The 18,898-nt window shown below is 35.1% G+C and overlaps 4 protein-coding genes across 4 annotated transcripts; 3 read left to right on the top strand and 1 right to left on the bottom strand.

Annotated features, from left to right (window-relative positions):
• Positions 1-4,863: 4,863 nt before the first annotated feature.
• Positions 4,864-6,130, top strand: LOC127123882 (uncharacterized). Its single transcript, XM_051054062.1, has one exon. The coding sequence runs from the start codon at positions 4,990-4,992 to the stop codon at positions 6,106-6,108; it is 1,119 nt and encodes a 372-aa protein (XP_050910019.1). The 5' UTR covers positions 4,864-4,989; the 3' UTR covers positions 6,109-6,130.
• A 69-nt stretch (positions 6,131-6,199) lies between these two features.
• LOC127123877 (ATP-dependent RNA helicase DEAH11, chloroplastic) lies at positions 6,200-9,231 on the top strand. The gene is made up of 2 exons (XM_051054056.1): positions 6,200-7,253; positions 7,844-9,231. Exons 1-2 carry the CDS (start codon positions 6,200-6,202, stop codon positions 9,055-9,057), a joined length of 2,268 nt encoding a protein of 755 aa, XP_050910013.1. The 3' UTR covers positions 9,058-9,231.
• A 116-nt stretch (positions 9,232-9,347) lies between these two features.
• Positions 9,348-10,124, bottom strand: LOC127123888 (uncharacterized). Its single transcript, XM_051054068.1, has one exon. It carries the CDS (start codon positions 9,963-9,965, stop codon positions 9,423-9,425), a length of 543 nt encoding a protein of 180 aa, XP_050910025.1. The 5' UTR covers positions 9,966-10,124; the 3' UTR covers positions 9,348-9,422.
• A 1,048-nt stretch (positions 10,125-11,172) lies between these two features.
• On the top strand, positions 11,173-12,393 carry LOC127096870 (uncharacterized). Its single transcript, XM_051035410.1, has 5 exons — positions 11,173-11,247; positions 11,388-11,520; positions 11,599-11,666; positions 11,754-11,949; positions 12,076-12,393. Exons 1-5 carry the CDS (start codon positions 11,173-11,175, stop codon positions 12,177-12,179), a joined length of 576 nt encoding a protein of 191 aa, XP_050891367.1. The 3' UTR covers positions 12,180-12,393.
• Positions 12,394-18,898: the final 6,505 nt, after the last annotated feature.

The following is an 18,898-nucleotide window of genomic DNA, read 5'->3' as shown; positions in this document are numbered from 1 at the left end:
GATGCTTCCATAAAAATGCTTGAAATTTTTTGTGCATGTTCTAGACTCTTTGCTGGTAATTTTGATGTATAGTTTGCAATTTTTGAGTCCCTGGATGATGAGATATGATTTTTTGAATAGAGGTGTGACAATTTGTGTCACACCATGCTTGGTGAATTTCATGATTTTATTTGATGTACTTGTGGACATTGGATTGAGCTAAATTTTTGCATGATTGAGCATATGGATTTTGAGGACACATGTGAATTTTTCTGGATTTATTGATGGCATTTCCTATTTGATTGGAATTTTATCTCCTGTTTTGTCATTTGTTGATTTTTTGTGACACATGTTGGCATTTGATTTGTGAAATTCTGGTCATTAATTGGATGAGTGTGAAATTTGACATGTGAATTCTAGACACATTATAGGTCATTATGGTTTTGATCCCATTCATTTATCATGTTTTGTCACTTTTTTATGATTTATGGAAGTTGATGATTGTTTTGATGCCTTGTGTTGGCTTGCTTGAACTTGTCTGAACTTTATGAATTTAATTTCCATACTTCCTCTGGTCCAAATGGCATGAAATTTGATATGCTACTCATTGAATGTGTTCTGTTAAAGCTTGAATTTTTGTGGAATTTATTGAGCTGTTTTGATATTGATTTGATTGTGATCATTCTGTTTGCTCTAATATGTTTCCAAAATGCATAGTTTGACATGTTTAGCTTATGAAATGATGATGATGAATGATATGAGCATGGGACCAATGGGATTTATTTCTAATTTGTTTGATTGTGATTTTGATTAATTTTCACTTGCTGTTTTGAATTTTTCACCTCCTTTGGACCCTAGGCTTGTCCTAGTGGTCTTGTTTCTCACTTTTGAATTGTGTTTCAGGTTGAGATGCAAATGCTTTAAGGAGATTGCTTCAAGTTAATTGAGTTTGATTTGGCTAATTGTTGTGAACTAACTTGGTTCATTTTGTAGGATGCTTGGCTCACTTGAGTTGATTGTGCTTTGCACATTGCATTGTTTGATTACGTTGATTGTTGATTCTTAACTTGTCTATTTTGACTTTGTGACTTGAATACTGACTGTATTAGATTGATTTCAGGTACCATAGTCGCTTTAGTTCTTTAAGAACTTGTTGTGCTGCTGCTTAGTTGTATAAACCAATTGAGGTAGACTCTCTTGTATCCATGTAGTCTGGAAGACCTGGCTTGTTATTTAGCCAGGCAACTGTCTGAAGTCCTCCTTAAGAGGCGATGTTTGTGATTGTTTACTTTTGTCCCCAAGCAGGTAAAGACCTTGATTAAGGCAATTGGCGGAACCCAAGGGATGTGCAATCCATCCCCCGCTATTCTGTTGAGTCGTCCCTCTGCTCGCATCACTGTGTTGATGCATTGGGACATTAACCCAAGATCTTGTACATTTGTACAGTCTAGTCAGAGTCTTGAGTGTAGAAGGGTTCCCACTTTCTGGACCCACGCTCCTTTGTCTGAAGCTCTCACTGGCCAGGGATAAGAGCTGTGAAGTCTCATCTTCACTCACCTTTCATCTGCTTCACCCTGACTCTCAATGTCAGGGTTAAGAGCGAACACTACCCTTGTACAGATGACTTGCCTCGGCAGTCTAACCCTTTGTTTGAGCCTCACTTGACTGGATATAGTGTGTGCTATGTGAATGCTTGCTTTATTTTGATTGAGCATGTGTGTTTTGCTTTTTCCTGGTTAGGATTAGCTTGTTGTTGAGCAAGTTAGGATAGAAACCATAACATAGGGCAATGATGCATGATATCACCTAGGCTCGAGTACAGCTCCCTAGTAGTGTGTCTCCCTTTGTATCTGGTTGGAATTTCTTTCCCGTTCAGGGGAACTACGTCGCCCTGATCCTCATACCAGATGAGGTACGTAGGCAGGAGACCGTGCGAGGTCTCTCCGGGCACTTTTTTTTTTCTTTTTTGTGTGTGTTTTGCTTGACTGTTGCTAGGCTCGAGTTCCCGACTCCCTGGTAACTTGTTGTTTGTTTCCTCTTGTGTGTCAGGATATGGATATAAGCCCAGCGATTGGCTGTCCGTATCCTGATTGTGTTTGTTTGGTTCGGAAGCCGATGTAAGTCCAGCGATTGGCATTCGGGTTCCAGGTTTGCCTGAGTTTGTGTGTGTCTTGTTTGGCGTGCGTGAGCCGAACTACGGCAGCTCTGATTCTCGTTCCAGACGAGATACGTAGGCATAGGATGCGATGTCCTAGCGAGCCCTCTTCCTCTTACCCCCACCTGTGTTGTCTTCAGTGTGTGTGTGTGATGTTTGTTTTAGCAACCTTTTCTTTCTTTTAGAGCGTGGATCCCGTCGAGTACGACGGACGCGAGGGGTGCTAATACCTTCCCCTTGCGTAACCGACTCCCGTACCCTTTCTCTTTGGTCGCGAGACCATGCTTTTCCCAGGTTTACTCTGAGCGTTTCCTTTCCCTCTTTTGGGATAAATAACGCACGGTGGCGGCTCTGTGTTGTTTTTGTTTCAGCCCGCCGGTTGTTTTTCGCGGATGCGACAGTTACCAAGACTAGATCATCAACTCTTTAATGAAGAGGATGCTGGTCTTTGGCAGCTTAAGCAGCGACGACAACAACTTACCATTGAACGACGGTGTCACCGTAGTCAATGGATCTAAGAAAGGATTTGATGGAGAAATGGATATTTGCACTTTTAATATTGGAGATTTGAACTTCTGAAGGATGAGAGCTAAACTTCTAATGGAGGAGATCTAAGTGAGAAAATGAGTGTAGTCAAATTTTAATTCCCACATGTGGCACTAATGTTCCTAGTGGAACCATAATTGATCGGTGAATTGATGAAGTGGTGTTTGTTACAATTAACTCGAGCTTTTTTCGATGTGAAGGAGATGGTGATGACCAGCAAGGTTAGCACTCCACACATAAGTAAGTAAAAGAGTGAAAAATTATGCGTGAATGAAGATGGATTTAGATAACTAAAAAATGCTGCGCTTCTCCTCTCAGGATTTGGATAACTAAAAACTATATGAAGTGTAGCATGGATCAGAATCAGGATCAGCCGTCAGATTGATCTCCGTTGTCAATAAAACTCTCTTAGGTGAAATCGTTGACTTCTAAAGATGAGAAATTATACCTATTATACTCGTTTCTATTACTTCCACTTTTTAGTAGACTTTTCAAATGGCCAAAACACCAATAGATATCCTTTTGTTATAAGACTTTTATTTTTTGGAAACTATATTTATTTTATTATTATCATTGTGTATACATATTAATACAATAGACTTTCTAGAAAATCTTAACCAAATTGTTTAAGCAAACAACGTATTTAAAAAGTCAAATTTATTTATTTTACTATACAAATTAGACCGAATTGAGTCTAATATATTCTTAGAGGCAAATTTGGATTTGTAGTCTGAAAGACATTAACAAACTTAGATGAAAGTTATATTTACTTTATTAGTCATCTAGCATTTTTTACTTTTGTTTGACTTGATTATGTTATGAATAATGTTTTAAAAACGAATCGGAGATCGAACCGGTGAAACTTGCGGTTAAAGTTTAATTGGTTCAACCGATTAAACATACGGTCGAACCGTTTATTAAATAAACTAATAAATATGAAACTAAATATGCCACACATAATCATACGTTCACAATTTAATAAAATAAATATTTCAAAAATCTATTACAAAGTTAATACAACAATATCAATAATATATATAATAACATAACGTAGTTCTATACTTCATTTCAACTTTCATTTAAGAATAACTTGACCAAATTAAAAAATTACAATCAAACAATTTAAACTAATTCAAATCAATATTAAAATAATAGAATATAACAATTAAAATAAAATTTAGATCAACAAGAACAAAAACTTATGACAGTCTATATAGAGTGGTATACACCATTATCACCATGAGAATAACTTATGACACTTTGCATAACTTTCTATATAGTATTCTCATAGCGGGTCAATCCGGTATAAATATTACTCTTAATATTCATACCTATGTTTAAGACTTGATAACTTTTTATCCATGATCCATGAGATGTGATCATCAGTCTACAAACATAATAGTCTCAATGCTTTAATGTTATCCCACTTCACAATAAAACTTGACTACGGATACTTTAAGAATAGTGTCCTTATGTTTAATGTGCTCTCATGATTAAGTCACACTTAATACATTAAACGGACTATCTATTCCAAGGACTTTATTAATCAACCATAATAAAGAAAATGCCTTTTATTATTAATAAATAATTCGATACAAGTACCAAAAGTATTGGCCTCTAGGACTTACACCAACATCATGTTGCCCCCTGACACCCTTCCAGAGACCGTTTCCGACTTATTCATATACTAGAGTAGAGTCACTATGTGATTAGATCCGACTTGCTTACGTCTTGTAACAATGTTCTCCGAGAACCGACCTACTAACGATTTATGCAATCCGACTTGTTCGCCTTTTTATACTCGACCTAGAAAAACTCGGTCTTTGAGAATTCTAAGATGTATAATAATATAAACATAATTATTGAAGATCAAAATATAATCGAAATACAATGTATTAAAAAGTTATATCTCAAAAATGATTTTTATAAAATACTATTTGAAAAATAGTTTCAAAATTAAATAATTTAAAAATATTTAATATCTAATTTTTTTAAATAAAATAATTAAATGTCTAAAATAATATTTTTAGAATAATTATTAAAAGTAATTTTTTATTAATTTTTTTTATTTACAATTTTTTTTAAAAAATAAATAGTATAAAAATCATTTTTTAAAAGCAAAACAAAACAAAACAATCTGACCTTTAATTTTTCTTTTTCAAACTCTAAAGATTCAAAATCCTCTCCGATTAAAGAATATAGTATAATTTTATAGATACATCATCGTGAGATGAAGACCCATACACTTAACTTCAGCCGCTACTTGAATAAAGTTTCAAACCCAAAAACACAGCTCTCAAAACCTCACCATGCCAATTCACTCATGCAATCACTCCCTTACTTCATACACCACCGTCGTCGTCCTCCTCCTCTTCCTCCAAACTTCAACTCCGATAATCAAAGCCCTCGCCGAAAACTCCCACGTCATCAATTTCCAATCACCAAACCTCTATCCAGAATCCCTAGCGTGGGACCCTTTAAAACAACACTTCCTCGTCGGATCCCTCCGTCACCGCACCATCTCATCAATCTCCGACGCTGGCATAATCGAAACCCTAATCTCCGATACCTCTCTCCCCGAAAACGTCACCGTTGTAGGTATAACAGTCGATTCACGCAACAACCGCGTCCTCGCTGTAATCCACGCCGTCAAACCTCTTCCTCCTTTCAACGCTCTCGCCGCCTACGACCTAAAATCCGGCAACCGCCTCTTCCTCTCCCCTCTCCCCACCGATGAAGAAGCCCTCGCAAACGACGTCGCTGTTGATTACAACGGCAACGCTTACGTCACGAACTCCATCGGCAACTACATCTGGAAAGTCAACGTGAAAGGAGAAGCTTCAATCTTCTCAAAATCGCCAAGGTTCACCGAACATCCGGTGGACCGCGACACACCGTATAGTTACATCGGGCTCAACGGTATTGCTTACGTCAGCAGCGGGGATTATCTCTTGGTGGTGCAATCCAATACAGGTAAGGTTTTCAAGGTTGATGCGGACGACGGTACAGCCAGGCACGTACTTCTCAACGAGGATCTCACGCGTCCTGATGGCGTCGTTTTTAGAAGTGACGGTGTCGTTTTGGTGGTTTCACCGCAAGCGAATAAGTTGTGGCTTCTGAAGAGTAATAATGGATGGGGGGAGGGTGTGGTTTATGACAAAATTGACCTTGAGAGTGAAGGGTACCCTACTTCGGTTGTTTCGAGAGGGAGGGATAAGATGTATGTGTTGTATGGGTATTTTTTGGAGGGTCTTTTGGGGAATTCAGAGAGGGAGGGTTTTAGAATTGAGGAGATTATGTCACCAAAGGAGAGTGAGGGAGAGAATGTTTGGCTTTATGTGATGATTGGATTTGGCATGGTGTATTTTGTGTATTGGAGGTTTCAGATGGGTCAGCTTGTGAAGCATATGAACAAAAAGATCAATTGATTATTTCTAAGTTTATAGTTTCTATTTCATGGTTATAACTTTTTTTGTTTTGTTTTGTTGTTATTGTTAGGTTCATAGAATCAGAGGTACTATGTTGGTGAGTGATGTTTTAGAATACGAGAAAAAGAGGTTACGCACAGAATGTATGGAAAAATGTTTGTATCACGGGTCTGGTTCTGCATCACCTATGGCTTTGTTTGGGTCTGGTGCTGAGATAAAGCATCTGGAACTCGAGAAGCATTCCCTGAGTGTTGATGTGTATCACTCAAACATAAATGCAATTGATGACAAGGAGCTCCTGATGTTTTTTGAAAAGAATACCTCAGGTTCTATATGTGCTGTGTACAAGTTCCAAGGAATGGGGAAGGATCCTCCAGATAGAGAAAAGTGGGGCAAGATAACATTTTTGTCCCCTGATGCTGCCAAAAGAGCCGTTGAGCTGGATGGAGACGAGTTTTGCGGCTCGAACTTGAAAATACTTCCTTCACAATCAGCTATGGGAGGGGATAAAACATTTTTATTTCCTGAAGTTAAAGCAAGAATTTTCTGGCCTCGCAGACTTAGCAGAGGATTTGGCATAGTTATATGTGATAAAAATGATGTCAATTTCATGTTGAGAGATTTTTATAACCTTGCAATTGGAGGGAGGTATGTTCGTTGTGCACCTAGTAATAAGTCAATGGACGGTATTATGATAAGTGGGCTTGACAGAGAGCTTCAAGAAACAGAAATTTTGGATGTACTAAGAAATGCTACAAGTAGAAGGATTCTGGACTTTTTTGTGGTGAGGGGAGAGGCTGTTGGAAATCCACCCTGCAGTGCCTGCGAAGAGGCACTCTTTAAAGTAATTTCCCCCTTAATGCCCAAGGTAGACCCTCATATTAGTTCTTGCCGTGTTCAGGTATTTCCACCTGAGCCAAAGGATTCTTACATGAGAGCTTTAATTAATTTTGATGGAAGATTACATTTAGAAGCAGCTAAAGCTTTGGAAGAAATTGAAGGAAAGGTATTACCCGGATGTCTTTCATGGCAAAAGATAATGTGTGAACAGTTGTTTCATAGCTCCTTGATATTTCCTGCACCAGTGTATCACGTGATTGCGGAACAATTGGAAAAAATACTTGCAAACTTCAACAATTTAAATGGTATTTCATCATTATGCTCATTTTCTTTTATAGATGCTTGTAATTCTTCTGTTGATGTTTTTTCAAAAGCCGAGCCTTTTATTTACATGGCTGCAACTTAATATTCCCCCTAAAAAATGTTGACTTTCACCATGTATTTTGTTCAATTGTGTTGTTTCTTCTTTATAAAATAATAACTTATATCCAGTTAAGCTTCAGCAGTATTTTTTTGCACCCCTTCCCTCCCAAAGAAAACAGGTTGGAAAAACGAGAGAAGTGAGCAGTAGTTTTTGTTTTTTTGTTTTTGGTCCCTTATTTTACTTGTTTCTTAGCAGTTGGTGTATTATATGTAAGGATGTGGATTTAAGGCACTAATTGTTTAAGATGGACACAATTTAAGGGCGTGTACATAGTTACTTTCATTTTGGAATTTCTTGTAAAATGGAAACTAATAATTTTGGTAGCAATTATAAAAAAGGGCCCTGTATTTTGAAGTTGTGTTTTAAGAATATTTCTGTCCAAAATAAATCGCCCTATTTTTGGTTGTTAGTTTCTGTCATGTCATCTATTGCATCTTTTTTGACTGCTGACAATGAATCGTTTTTGGTTAGGTCTTGAGTGGAACCTAAACAGAACTGCTAATGGTTCCCACCGACTGAAGATAACAGCCAATGCCACCAAGACAGTGGCAGAAGTTAGGAGACCTCTGGAAGAACTGTCGAGAGGAAAACTCATTGACCATGGAAGCCTTCCTCCCGCAGCTCTACAACTCATTTTGTCCAGAGAGGGCATTAGTCTTAAATGCTCCATACAGCAAGAGACCAAAACATACATAGTTTTTGATTGGCCCAGCCTGAACTTAAGAATTTTTGGTTCACCAGAAAAGATTGCTTTGGCTCAGCAGAAGTTAATTCAATCTCTACTCTCCCTCCATGAAGAAAAGCAGTTAGTAATCCCTCTGAGAGGGAGGGACCTACCTCCCGACTTGATGAAACAAGTGGTTAAGACTTTTGGGCCAGATCTTCAAGGGCTAAAAGAGAAGGTACCTGGGGCTGATCTCAAACTTAACACACGCCAACAGGCAATTTTTCTCAATGGTAACAAGGAGTTGAAACCAAGAGTAGAGGAAATAACTTTGGAGGTTGCGTGTTCAAGCATTCATTTAGTTGAGAGACTCGACACAGGACCTAGTTGCCCAGTTTGCTTGTGTGAGGTTGAGGATGGATATCAACTTGAAGGCTGTCGTCATTTGTTCTGCCGGTTGTGTCTGGTTGAGCAGTGTGAATCTGCTATAAGAAACCAAGGCAGTTTCCCAATATGTTGTGCTCACACGGGCTGTGGAGATCCTATTCTGCTTACAGATTTCAGAACTCTCCTGTCAAATGACAAGTTAGATGAACTTTTCAGGGCTTCTTTGCGAGCTTTTGTAGCTTCGAGTTCAGGAACTTATAGGTTTTGCCCGTCTCCCGACTGCCCCTCAATTTATCGAGTTGCAGATCCCGACACAGGTAGTGAGCCATTTACTTGCGGAGCATGTTATTCAGACACTTGTACCAAGTGCCACTTAGAGTATCATCCATTCGTTTCATGCGAGAGATACCGGGAGCTTAAAGATGACCCAGAGATCACATCTCTGAGGGAGTGGTGTAAAGGGAAAGAACAAGTCAAGAGCTGCTCTGCTTGTGGGCAAATAATTGAAAAGGTTGATGGGTGCAATCACATTGAGTGCAAGTGCGGAAAACATGTCTGCTGGGTTTGCTTGGAAATATTTTTAGAAAGTGATGAATGTTATGATCATATGAGAACTATACACTTATCCATATAAATTGCTATTTGTGTGGTGATTGTAAGTTTAGTATAGTGGTATATAATATTATGTGCATAGGCGTTGGAAAATGCAAAGATGTGAACTAATGTATATATAATAGCAGTTCTGCACTACTCTGTACCCATCTTGTACACGAGATTTCTTTAATATAAGTTTGCATCATTTGGGTCCTTTTCGACTGTTCATATCATTAAATTTATTAAGACACTTCAAGTTATACTACTAAAATGGCATTACTGTTGCACAGATTGGCAATCATGTTGTTGCAGTAAATAAACAAAAACAGATAATGATACAAAAATTTGTATATGCAGATTGTCTTTCTTTCATGTATCAACTACATATCTGCAATATCAGCAGGACTAGTAACCCCAAGCAAGGGCAGTGGCAACCCCAATTCCCAATGAAAAAATCAAAGCCAGAACCCATGAGACACTAACTGTTTCTTCATGGGGTAATCCTACAGCCTCCTCCTCTGCAGGCATCAACATTGCTGGCTTTTGCTGCAGGTTCAAAACTTGAAGCTCAAGCAATCTCACCCTTTGGCGACAAGCAAACAACTGCATGGCCTCTTCCAACAAAGCAACAGAGAGACCATCCTTTTCTTTGTTTAGGATAGCCGCCATCTTTTCTGCCTCTCTAGCGCGTATTTGAGATGCTTTCAGCGCCTTAAGAAGTTCTCTTTTATCCTTTTCGTCATCATCATTTTCGAGCTGGTGTATGCTATCTCGTCCTTTTTCTCTACCTGAAATATTACAGACCTTATTCATAGATAATATCACCGTTTTATCTGAACCCAAAAAAACCTTGGAAGGTGGAGGAAGATCACAGTTCTGCATAAGGTCAAACCCTACAGACTTATGAGAAACTTTGAAACCCATAATCTTCTTTTGTTGGCCACCCATTAAAAATCCAATCTTTTTATGATGAATGATGAAATTGTAGGCTTTAAAGGAAAATATGCATGTTGAGTTGTGGAAGGGAAAAAAGTGGTAGGTTTTGGACTTGGTGGTTGTGTGGGATCATTGAATTCATAGAAAAAAACGTGATGAAGAGGCAATAATTTTTCTGATTAGGAATTAGTTTGCTCTCTAAGTAACTTTGATTTTGATGCTTCAAGAAATACCTTGCTTGCAAGTTTGGATCAAGGCTTGTCATCTAAAAAAAAAGGAGAAATGAAAAAATAACTATAAAAGTTTCTTTAAATGATTTAAAGGTTTTACTAGGTGCATTATAAAATATTTTAATAACAGTGTTATTTTATCAAACATTAAAAGAAATGCTAACTAATGTAGGAACATTTTTTTAAGAAATTAAAAAGATAAGTTAATCATTATTTTAAAAATTAAAAAGATAAATTTTTTAAAATTATTTGTATTCAATTCACTAAAACTATAAATAATTAAATTTTTTATAAAATATTATATATATTTAATACATTGAACATAAATATTTTTTTATTTAAATTTTTTAACCAATACCAACATAAAAAAAAAATCAAACTTTTCTTAAAGATAAATCTTTTAAGTTCATCCTATGGTTGAACATTGGACACCTCCACCATACGAGTAAATTACTATCACATGAGATATGAAGAGATTATAATTGTCATTTTTTTCTTTGCTTTATGCAATTGTTTTTTTTGTTGCAATTCATTTATCTTTTAAAATCAGGAAATGGATCATTATTCCTCCCGACGTTCATGTAACCACGAATAACTGCAGAATATGTAACAACAAATGTATCCATAACAAATTCTGGGGTGAACTCATTGTTGCTTTTCTCCAATTTTTCTTCGATTGAGAACCAAGTGTGAAAATAAATTTGCATGCATAGCACAATTTAAATAGGAGCACCTGTGGCCTAATGAATAAGACGTTTGACTTCTAATCAAGCGATTGTGGGTTCAAGTCCCACCAGGTGTGTTCGTTTATTTTTAATTTTTCTTATTGTTGGGAGCCACTGCGGCTCTGCTTGGTTTGGTTCATGCTATTCTTACTTATCTTTATCATATCGAAATTTTAGTACTAATAGATCTAAATTGTTTAACCGGAAAATCAATGTGCAATAGGTCCAAAGGATTTGCCAATCATAACCAGAACAACTGGGAGGATGGCTGGCCGGGCTATTGCATATGTACAATTGGCCCGGGGACACCTTGGATTTGTTATACAGCAAGCTCGCCAGGTACTCTCCCTTTCTTTTATCAAACTTATAATTCATATGGATATCTCTGTCCGTACTAAAACTCGGTAAACTCATCGTTGCATTGTAAGAAAATTGAAAATGGCAATCTAGTTAATCACATATTCTATTCTGCCTTTTAGCTTCATAACGAACTTCGGGATATGATGGCACAAGTAGATGCTATTCAACATGAAGTTCGAAGTCTATCATTCATAAATCCTGGCCCTTTAACTCGCAGGCTTGATAATCTCGACCAGCCATCCATCTTAAATGGTATTGTTTACATTGATGCACGATTTAATCGAAATGTATTGATGCCGATATTTTGTATAACCGTGTTATCGGCTGTAGGTGGATATGCAAACAACAGGATACCGGAAGGTGCTGGGGTGAATCTCTCAATATCGTCTCTTACCAAGGTTTATAGACCACATACAGAAACCAATAATTCTATAGAATGGACTCCTCTAGGGAGCGTGTTTTCTTACACGTCTAATTATTTATAGGATTCAACTCCATTGCCATCCAATTCATTCAATATGCAAAGCAAAGCAACTACTTATGCCAGGTTGGCCGAGGCCCCTTCCATCAAGAATGGTTCATTGGCAAGTAGTGCTGAAGTTGAGAAGATTAAAGATGGTCTGCAGCTTATTGTCATGCCAGTTTCCGCTGAAAGTACTGGACTCTTACCAAATCGTGGTGGTAATAATAACTTAATCATGATTGTCTGTTATCTGCATCGCATACTATGTTATAGTCATTTTTATGCAGCGTTTTTTATTTGCTCTAGAATGATATCTGAATTGAAACAAGCTTTGGTTGTATTAGGAGCTGATGTGAAAGGATCTGACATAGTTCAAGAAGCAATTTTGGAAGCAGAGGTAGCTCATAAAGCAAAGGAGTTCTTTTCACAGCCCGAAAATCAAATATGATTGATATAGTATTCCTATATAATACCTTAATTTTGTAGATGTTAGCATTTGTAGATTCACAATGATACCTATTTAGTCTATATTTTATCTTGAAGGTATTGGTTGATGCATTGTCATTTCTTTAAGTTTCTAGTTCTTGTTCCTCAGGACAGAAAATCTAAAGGATTGTTTGTGCTCTAACAATTTTAAGATATTATATCTCATATTGATGCCATTTCTTGATAACCTCAACCACCATCGTCATTGAGATTTAAAATCTTGAATATAAAGAAGCATTTTTCAAATTGTGAAGTGAATCTTATCATGAACCATAAAGATATATAATCAATAAAAATGTGATACTTTTAAATGAGAAATAGTGTCGCTCCATGTCATTTTTTTAATTTGGTCATAAAGAATTTGTTGATCGTATCCTTCATCCTACTATTTGATTATCATTCCCTTGCTTGTATCGTGTCTCTGGTTATTAATGAAACGTGCTGATTTACTCCTTAAAACAGGAAAAGATAGTACATAAGGAGAAAAACCTAAGTTGATAGAATGTTAAATAATTCACAATTTAAGTCATAAATCAAGATGAAAAAGGTGGTTGCCTAGACAATGTTTATTTATTTTTGAATTGAGATTCATTTGCATGTATTTTAATATGTTCATAACCATGCTTGATGTATTTGTCACAACTAAGCACTTCCCTTTGTAAATTGATTACAACCATTAAGGTGTATCCAATCAACGATACCTTAGATTTACATCACAAAAAGTATGACTTAAATTACATCTTTAGAATTAAAGTGTTTGAATGCTTACAAAATAACTTTTAAAAGTGAGGGTATGAAATAAGTTCAATAGACATGCTTAAATTTTGAAAGGAAGTATTTGAAATAAGTTTCACTTGATCTTAAATGTTTATGGGGAGTATTTTCCTCTGGTCATAGGAATTGGTGCCAAATGAAGTTGACCTTGTTGCTTCAGTTAGAAGAAATGGTGCTAGAGACAACCCCAGAGTTTCCTTCTACATTCCTCTAATATAGATTTGTTTTCTTTCACTATTTAAAACAATTTTCTAGCATGAAATACAAAATAAAAGAAGAAAGATGTTCTCTTATATGCCAAAGTATGTGAGTTTTTTCCCTTAAAGATGCAATCTCTTTAAAAATATTTCCCGATAACTCAAATTATTTCTTTCAAAAATAATTTTTCCCCTTATTCAAATAATTTTCTCACCTATTGGTCATCAAACAAAAAGGTTAATAAAAAAAATAAGAAAGAGAATAAGTTAGTTGCAAAATTTAGAAGAACTAAAAATACAAACATAAACTTATTTAGCCAAAACTCTGCTAAGGTGTTATGGATTTGGGTTTGGTTTGTGAATACATATCCTAAAATTGAGTATTGACTTGTAGTTGATAAATATTTGGGTATTTTTCCCTTCCAAATTTTTCACATTCCTTCCAAATTTTCAATGAACTCCGTGTTTGCACATTTCTTCCAGACTTCATTGAACTCTGTGTTTGCACATTCCTTCCAAAAAAAATTCATTAAAGTATTCAAGAGAGTGTAATAGTCAAATCTTGACCAGGGTCTGTGTTCTCCTTCTTATTTATGTCGACCGAAATCACTCTCTAGTGGCTGACTAAGCCCGTTGTTCCTCGATCCTTGGTTGATTCCCATGTCCAAGAGTTTTTCCTCATTATATTAATAAGGTTGTGCCCTACTTAGTAAATCTTTCAAACTATGGGCTTCTTTGAGTCTCCGACCTCAATTATCTTTCGAAAATCAAGCACTTCAATATGTCTTCTTGCCCCCCATGGTCACTGCCACTTTAATAAAGTTGTGAATGTAACCGCACATGGTTTCTTTATTTCTCTGAGTAATCACGCTGAGGATGACCATCCTAGTGGGTTGGTGCTTACGAGTAGTAAAGTGGATAGTAAAGGCTTCGTAGAGGTCGCTCTTCAAATCTATGCTTTTGTCCATGAGACTTTTATACCAGGTTGTTGTTGATCTAGTAAGAGTTAGTGCAAAGACCTTGCACTTTACAACCTCGTCGGTGTGGCAGTGGTCCAATTGATAGTCCACATGTTCAACATGTTCTTATGGATTCCCAGTCCCATCATAGCATTGAAGCTTGAGATGTTTCTCTAACCATCTATAAATTTTTCTCTCGAGGATGCGGGCAAACATGGGATTTCTTTTTTGCTCCAGGGATGGAGCATCTTCTTCGTATCTCTCTCTTGTGTGAGGAAGACGAAGCTCTTACGGAGTATGGTTGTCATTTTCCTCTTCATGGTCAGGATAAGGAGTAAGGTGTCTTTGATTGTGATGACGACCTGGTGATCTTGGAACTTCTCTTTATGACGTCCCCGCTTTAATAAAAGTTTCTTGGGGGGCGGATTCTTGCACCGTGTTGCTTTTTGGGTAAACATGTAGTTGGCTTTCTTCAATTATGAATAGCCTTTTTTTTTCAGAGCTTGTGAACTCTGTTGTTACACCATGTTGTAAATAATGTTCAACATATCATTTTCTCCCTACATGCTGAGGATAACCTATAATACTGGGAAGCGAAAAAGTTTTTCCTATTCATGCATCACAAGAATCGATGGAAGTTTCTGGGAAGGCTCAACTTTGTCAAATTGTTGGGCAGATCCGGGGTACGGAAGAAGCTGTAACATTCCCTGGTTTGTCATAGATGGAACGAGGTTTTGCCACGAAGGATCAGATAAAGATGTTACCAAGACTAGATCATCAACTCTTTAACGAAGAGGATGCTGGTCTTTGGCAGCTTAAGCAGCGACGACAACAACTTACCATTGAACGGCGGTGTCACCGTAGTCAATGGATCTAAGAAAGGATTTGATGGAGAAATGGATATTTGCACTTTTAATATTGGAGATTTGAACTTCTGAAGGATGAGAGCTAAACTTCTAATGGAGGAGATCTAAGTGAGAAAATGAGTGTAGTTAAATTTTAATTCCCACATGTGGCACTAATGTTCCTAGTGGAACCATAATTGATCGGTGAATTGATGAAATGGTGTTTGTTACAATTAACTCGAGCTTTTTTCGATGTGAAGGAGATGGTGATGACCAGTAAGGTTAGCACTCCACACATAAGTAAGTAAAAGAGTGAAAAATTATGCGTGAATGAAGATGGATTTAGATAACTAAAAAATGTCGCGCTTCTCCTCTCAGGATTTGGATAACTAAAAACTATATGAAGTGTAGCATGGATCAGAATCAGGATCAGCCATCAGATTGATCTCCGTTGTCAATAAAACTCTCTTAGGTGAAATCGTCGACTTCTAAAGAAGAGAAATTATACCTATTATACTCGTTTCTATTACTTCCACTTTCTAGTAGACTTTTCAAATGGCCAAAACACCAATAGATATCCTTTTGTTATAAGACTTTTATTTTTTGGAAACTATATTTATTTTATTATTATCATTGTCTATACAGATTAATACAATAGACTTTCTAGAAAACCTTAACCAAATTGTTTAAGCAAACAACGTATTTAAAAAGTCAAATTTATTTATTTTACTATACAAATTAGACCGAACTGAGTCTAATATATTCTTAGAGGCAAATTTGGATTTGTAGCCCGAAAGACATTAACAAACTTAGATGAAAGTTATATTTACTTTATTAGTCATCTAGCATTTTTTACTTTTGTTTGACTTGATTATGTTATGAATAATGTTTTAAAAATGAATCGGAGATCGAACCGGTGAAACTTGCGGTTAAAGTTTAATTGGTTCAACCGATTAAACATACGGTCGAACCGTTTATTAAATAAACTAATAAATATGAAACTAAATTTTATAGATATGTCACACATAATCATACGCTCACAATTTAATAAAATAAATATTTCAAAAATCTATTACAAAGTTAATACAACAATATCAATAATATATATAATAACATAACGTAGTTCTATACTTCATTTCAACTTTCATTTAAGAATAACTTGACCAAATTAAAAAATTACAATCAAACAATTAAAACTAATTCAAATCAATATTAAAATAATAGAATATAACAATTAAAATAAAATTTAGATCAACAAGAACAAAAACTTATGACAGTCTATATAGAGTGGTATACACCATTATCACCATGAGAATAACTTATGACACTTTGCATAACTTTCTATATAGTATTCTCATAGCGGGTCAATCCGGTATAAATATTACTCTTAATATTTATACTTATGTTTAAGACTTGATAACTTTTTATCCATGATCCATGAGATGTGATCATCAGTCTACAAACATAATAGTCTCAATGCTTTAATGTTATCCCACTTCACAATAAAGCTCGACTACGGATACTTTAAGAATAGTGTCCTTATGTTTAATGTGCTCTCATGATTAAGTCACACTTAATACATTAAACGGACTATCTATTCCAGGGACTTTATTAATCAACCATAATAAAGAAAATGCCTTTTATTATTAATAAATAATTCGATACAAGTACCAAAAGTATTGGCCTCTAGGGCTTACACCAACATCATGTTGCCCCCTGACACCCTTACAGAGACCGCTTCCGATTTATTCATATACTAGAGTAGAGTGACTATGTGATCAGATCCGACTTGCTTACGTCTTGTAACAATGTTCCCCGAGAACCGACCTACTAACGATTTATGCAATCCGACTTGTTCGCCTTTTTATACTCGACCTAGAAAAGCTCGGTCTTTGAGAATTCTAAGATGTATAATAATATAAACATAATTATTGAAGATCAAAATATAATCGAAATACAATGTATTAGAAAGTTATATCTCAAAAATGATTTTTATAAAATACTATTTGAAAAATAGTTTCAAAATTAAATAATTTAAAAATATTTAATATCTAATTTTTTTTAAATAAAATAATTAAATATCTAAAATAATATTTTTAGAATAATTATTTAAAATAGTTCTCAAACACCTTATCCATTAGGCCACAGGTGCTCCTGTTTAAATTGTGGTATGCATGCAAATTTATTTTCACACTTGGTTCTCAATCGAAGAAAAATTGGAGAAAAGCAACAATGAGTTGTAACAACAAATGTATCCATAACAAATTCTGGGGTGAACTCATTGTTGCTTTTCTCCAATTTTTCTTCGATTGAGAACCAAGTGTGAAAATAAATTTGCATGCATAGCACAATTTTAACAGGAGCACCTGTGGCTTAATGGATAAGGTGTTTGAGAACTATTTTTAATAATTATTCTAAAAATATTATTTTAGATATTTAATTATTTTATTTAAAAAAATTAGATATTAAATATTTTTAAATTATTTAATTTTGAAACTATTTTTCAAATAGTATTTTATAAAAATCATTTTTGAGATATAACTTTTTAATACATTGTATTTCGATTATATTTTGATCTTCAATAATTATGTTTATATTATTATACATCTTAGAATTCTCAAAGACCGAGCTTTTCTAGGTCGAGTATAAAAAGGCGAACAAGTCGGATTGCATAAATCGTTAGTAGGTCGGTTCTCGGAGAACATTGTTACAAGACGTAAGCAAGTCGGATCTGATCACATAGTGACTCTACTCTAGTATATGAATAAGTCGGAAACGATCTCTGGAAGGGTGTCAGGGGGCAACATGATGTTGGTGTAAGCCCTAGAGGCCAATACTTTTGGTACTTGTATCGAATTATTTAATAATAATAAAATGCATTTTCTTTATTATGGTTGATTAATAAAGTCTCTGGAATAGATAGTCCGTTTAATGTATTAAGTGTGACTTAATCATGAGAGCACATTAAACATAAGGGCACTATTCTTAAAGTATCCGTAGTCGAGCTTTATTGTGAAGTGGGATAACATTAAAGCATCGAGACTATTATGTTCGTAGACTGATGATCACATCTCATGGATCATGGATATAAAGTTATCAAGTCTTAAACATAGGTATGAATATTAAGAGTAATATTTATACCGGATTGACCCGCTATGAGAATACTATATAGAAAGTTATGCAAAATGTCATAAGTTATTCTCATTGTGATAATGGTGTATACCACTCTATATAGACTGTCATAAGTTTTTGTTCTTGTTGATCTAAATTTTATTTTAATTGTTATATTCTATTATTTTAATATTGATTTGAATTAGTTTTAATTGTTTGATTGTAATTTTTTAATTTGGTCAAGTTATTCTTAAATGAAAGTTGAAATGAAGTATAGAACTACGTTATGTTATTATATATATTATTGATATTATTGTATTAACTTTGTAATAGATTTTTGAAATATTTATTTTATTAAATTGTGAGCGTATGATTATGTGTGACATATCTATAAAATTTAGTTTCATATTTATTAGTTTATTTAATAAACGGTTCGACCGTATGTTTAATCGGTTGAACCAATTAAACTTTAACCGCAAGTTTCACCGGTTCGATCTCCGATTCATTTTTAAAACATTATTCATAACATAATCAAGTCAAACAAAAGTAAAAAATGCTAGATGACTAATAAAGTAAATATAACTTTCATCTAAGTTTGTTAATGTCTTTCGGGCTACAAATCCAAATTTGCCTCTAAGAATATATTAGACTCAGTTCGGTCTAATTTGTATAGTAAAATAAATAAATTTGACTTTTTAAATACGTTGTTTGCTTAAACAATTTGGTTAAGGTTTTCTAGAAAGTCTATTGTATTAATCTGTATAGACAATGATAATAATAAAATAAATATAGTTT

The sequence above is a fragment of the Lathyrus oleraceus genome, chromosome 1 (assembly GCF_024323335.1).
Source record: "Lathyrus oleraceus cultivar Zhongwan6 chromosome 1, CAAS_Psat_ZW6_1.0, whole genome shotgun sequence".
Taxonomy (NCBI): Eukaryota; Viridiplantae; Streptophyta; class Magnoliopsida; order Fabales; family Fabaceae; genus Lathyrus; species Lathyrus oleraceus.
The sequence above is the reverse complement of the archived record's forward strand: the minus strand, read 5'-3'. Positions and strand labels throughout refer to the sequence as shown.

Excerpts from the sequence above, each read along its gene's own strand:
- LOC127123882 (XM_051054062.1), top strand. The coding sequence starts at position 4,990 with ATGCCAATTCACTCATGCAATCACTCCCTTACTTCATACACCACCGTC.
- LOC127096870 (XM_051035410.1), top strand. The coding sequence starts at position 11,173 with ATGGCTGGCCGGGCTATTGCATATGTACAATTGGCCCGGGGACACCTT. Across the intron at positions 11,521-11,598 it reads CCAGCCATCCATCTTAAATG|GTGGATATGCAAACAACAGG; the intron begins GTATTGTTTACA and ends TATCGGCTGTAG. Across the intron at positions 11,950-12,075 it reads ACTCTTACCAAATCGTGGTG|GAGCTGATGTGAAAGGATCT; the intron begins GTAATAATAACT and ends TGGTTGTATTAG.
- LOC127123877 (XM_051054056.1), top strand. The coding sequence starts at position 6,200 with ATGTTGGTGAGTGATGTTTTAGAATACGAGAAAAAGAGGTTACGCACA. Across the intron at positions 7,254-7,843 it reads AAACTTCAACAATTTAAATG|GTCTTGAGTGGAACCTAAAC; the intron begins GTATTTCATCAT and ends GTTTTTGGTTAG.
- LOC127123888 (XM_051054068.1), bottom strand. The coding sequence starts at position 9,965 with ATGGGTGGCCAACAAAAGAAGATTATGGGTTTCAAAGTTTCTCATAAG.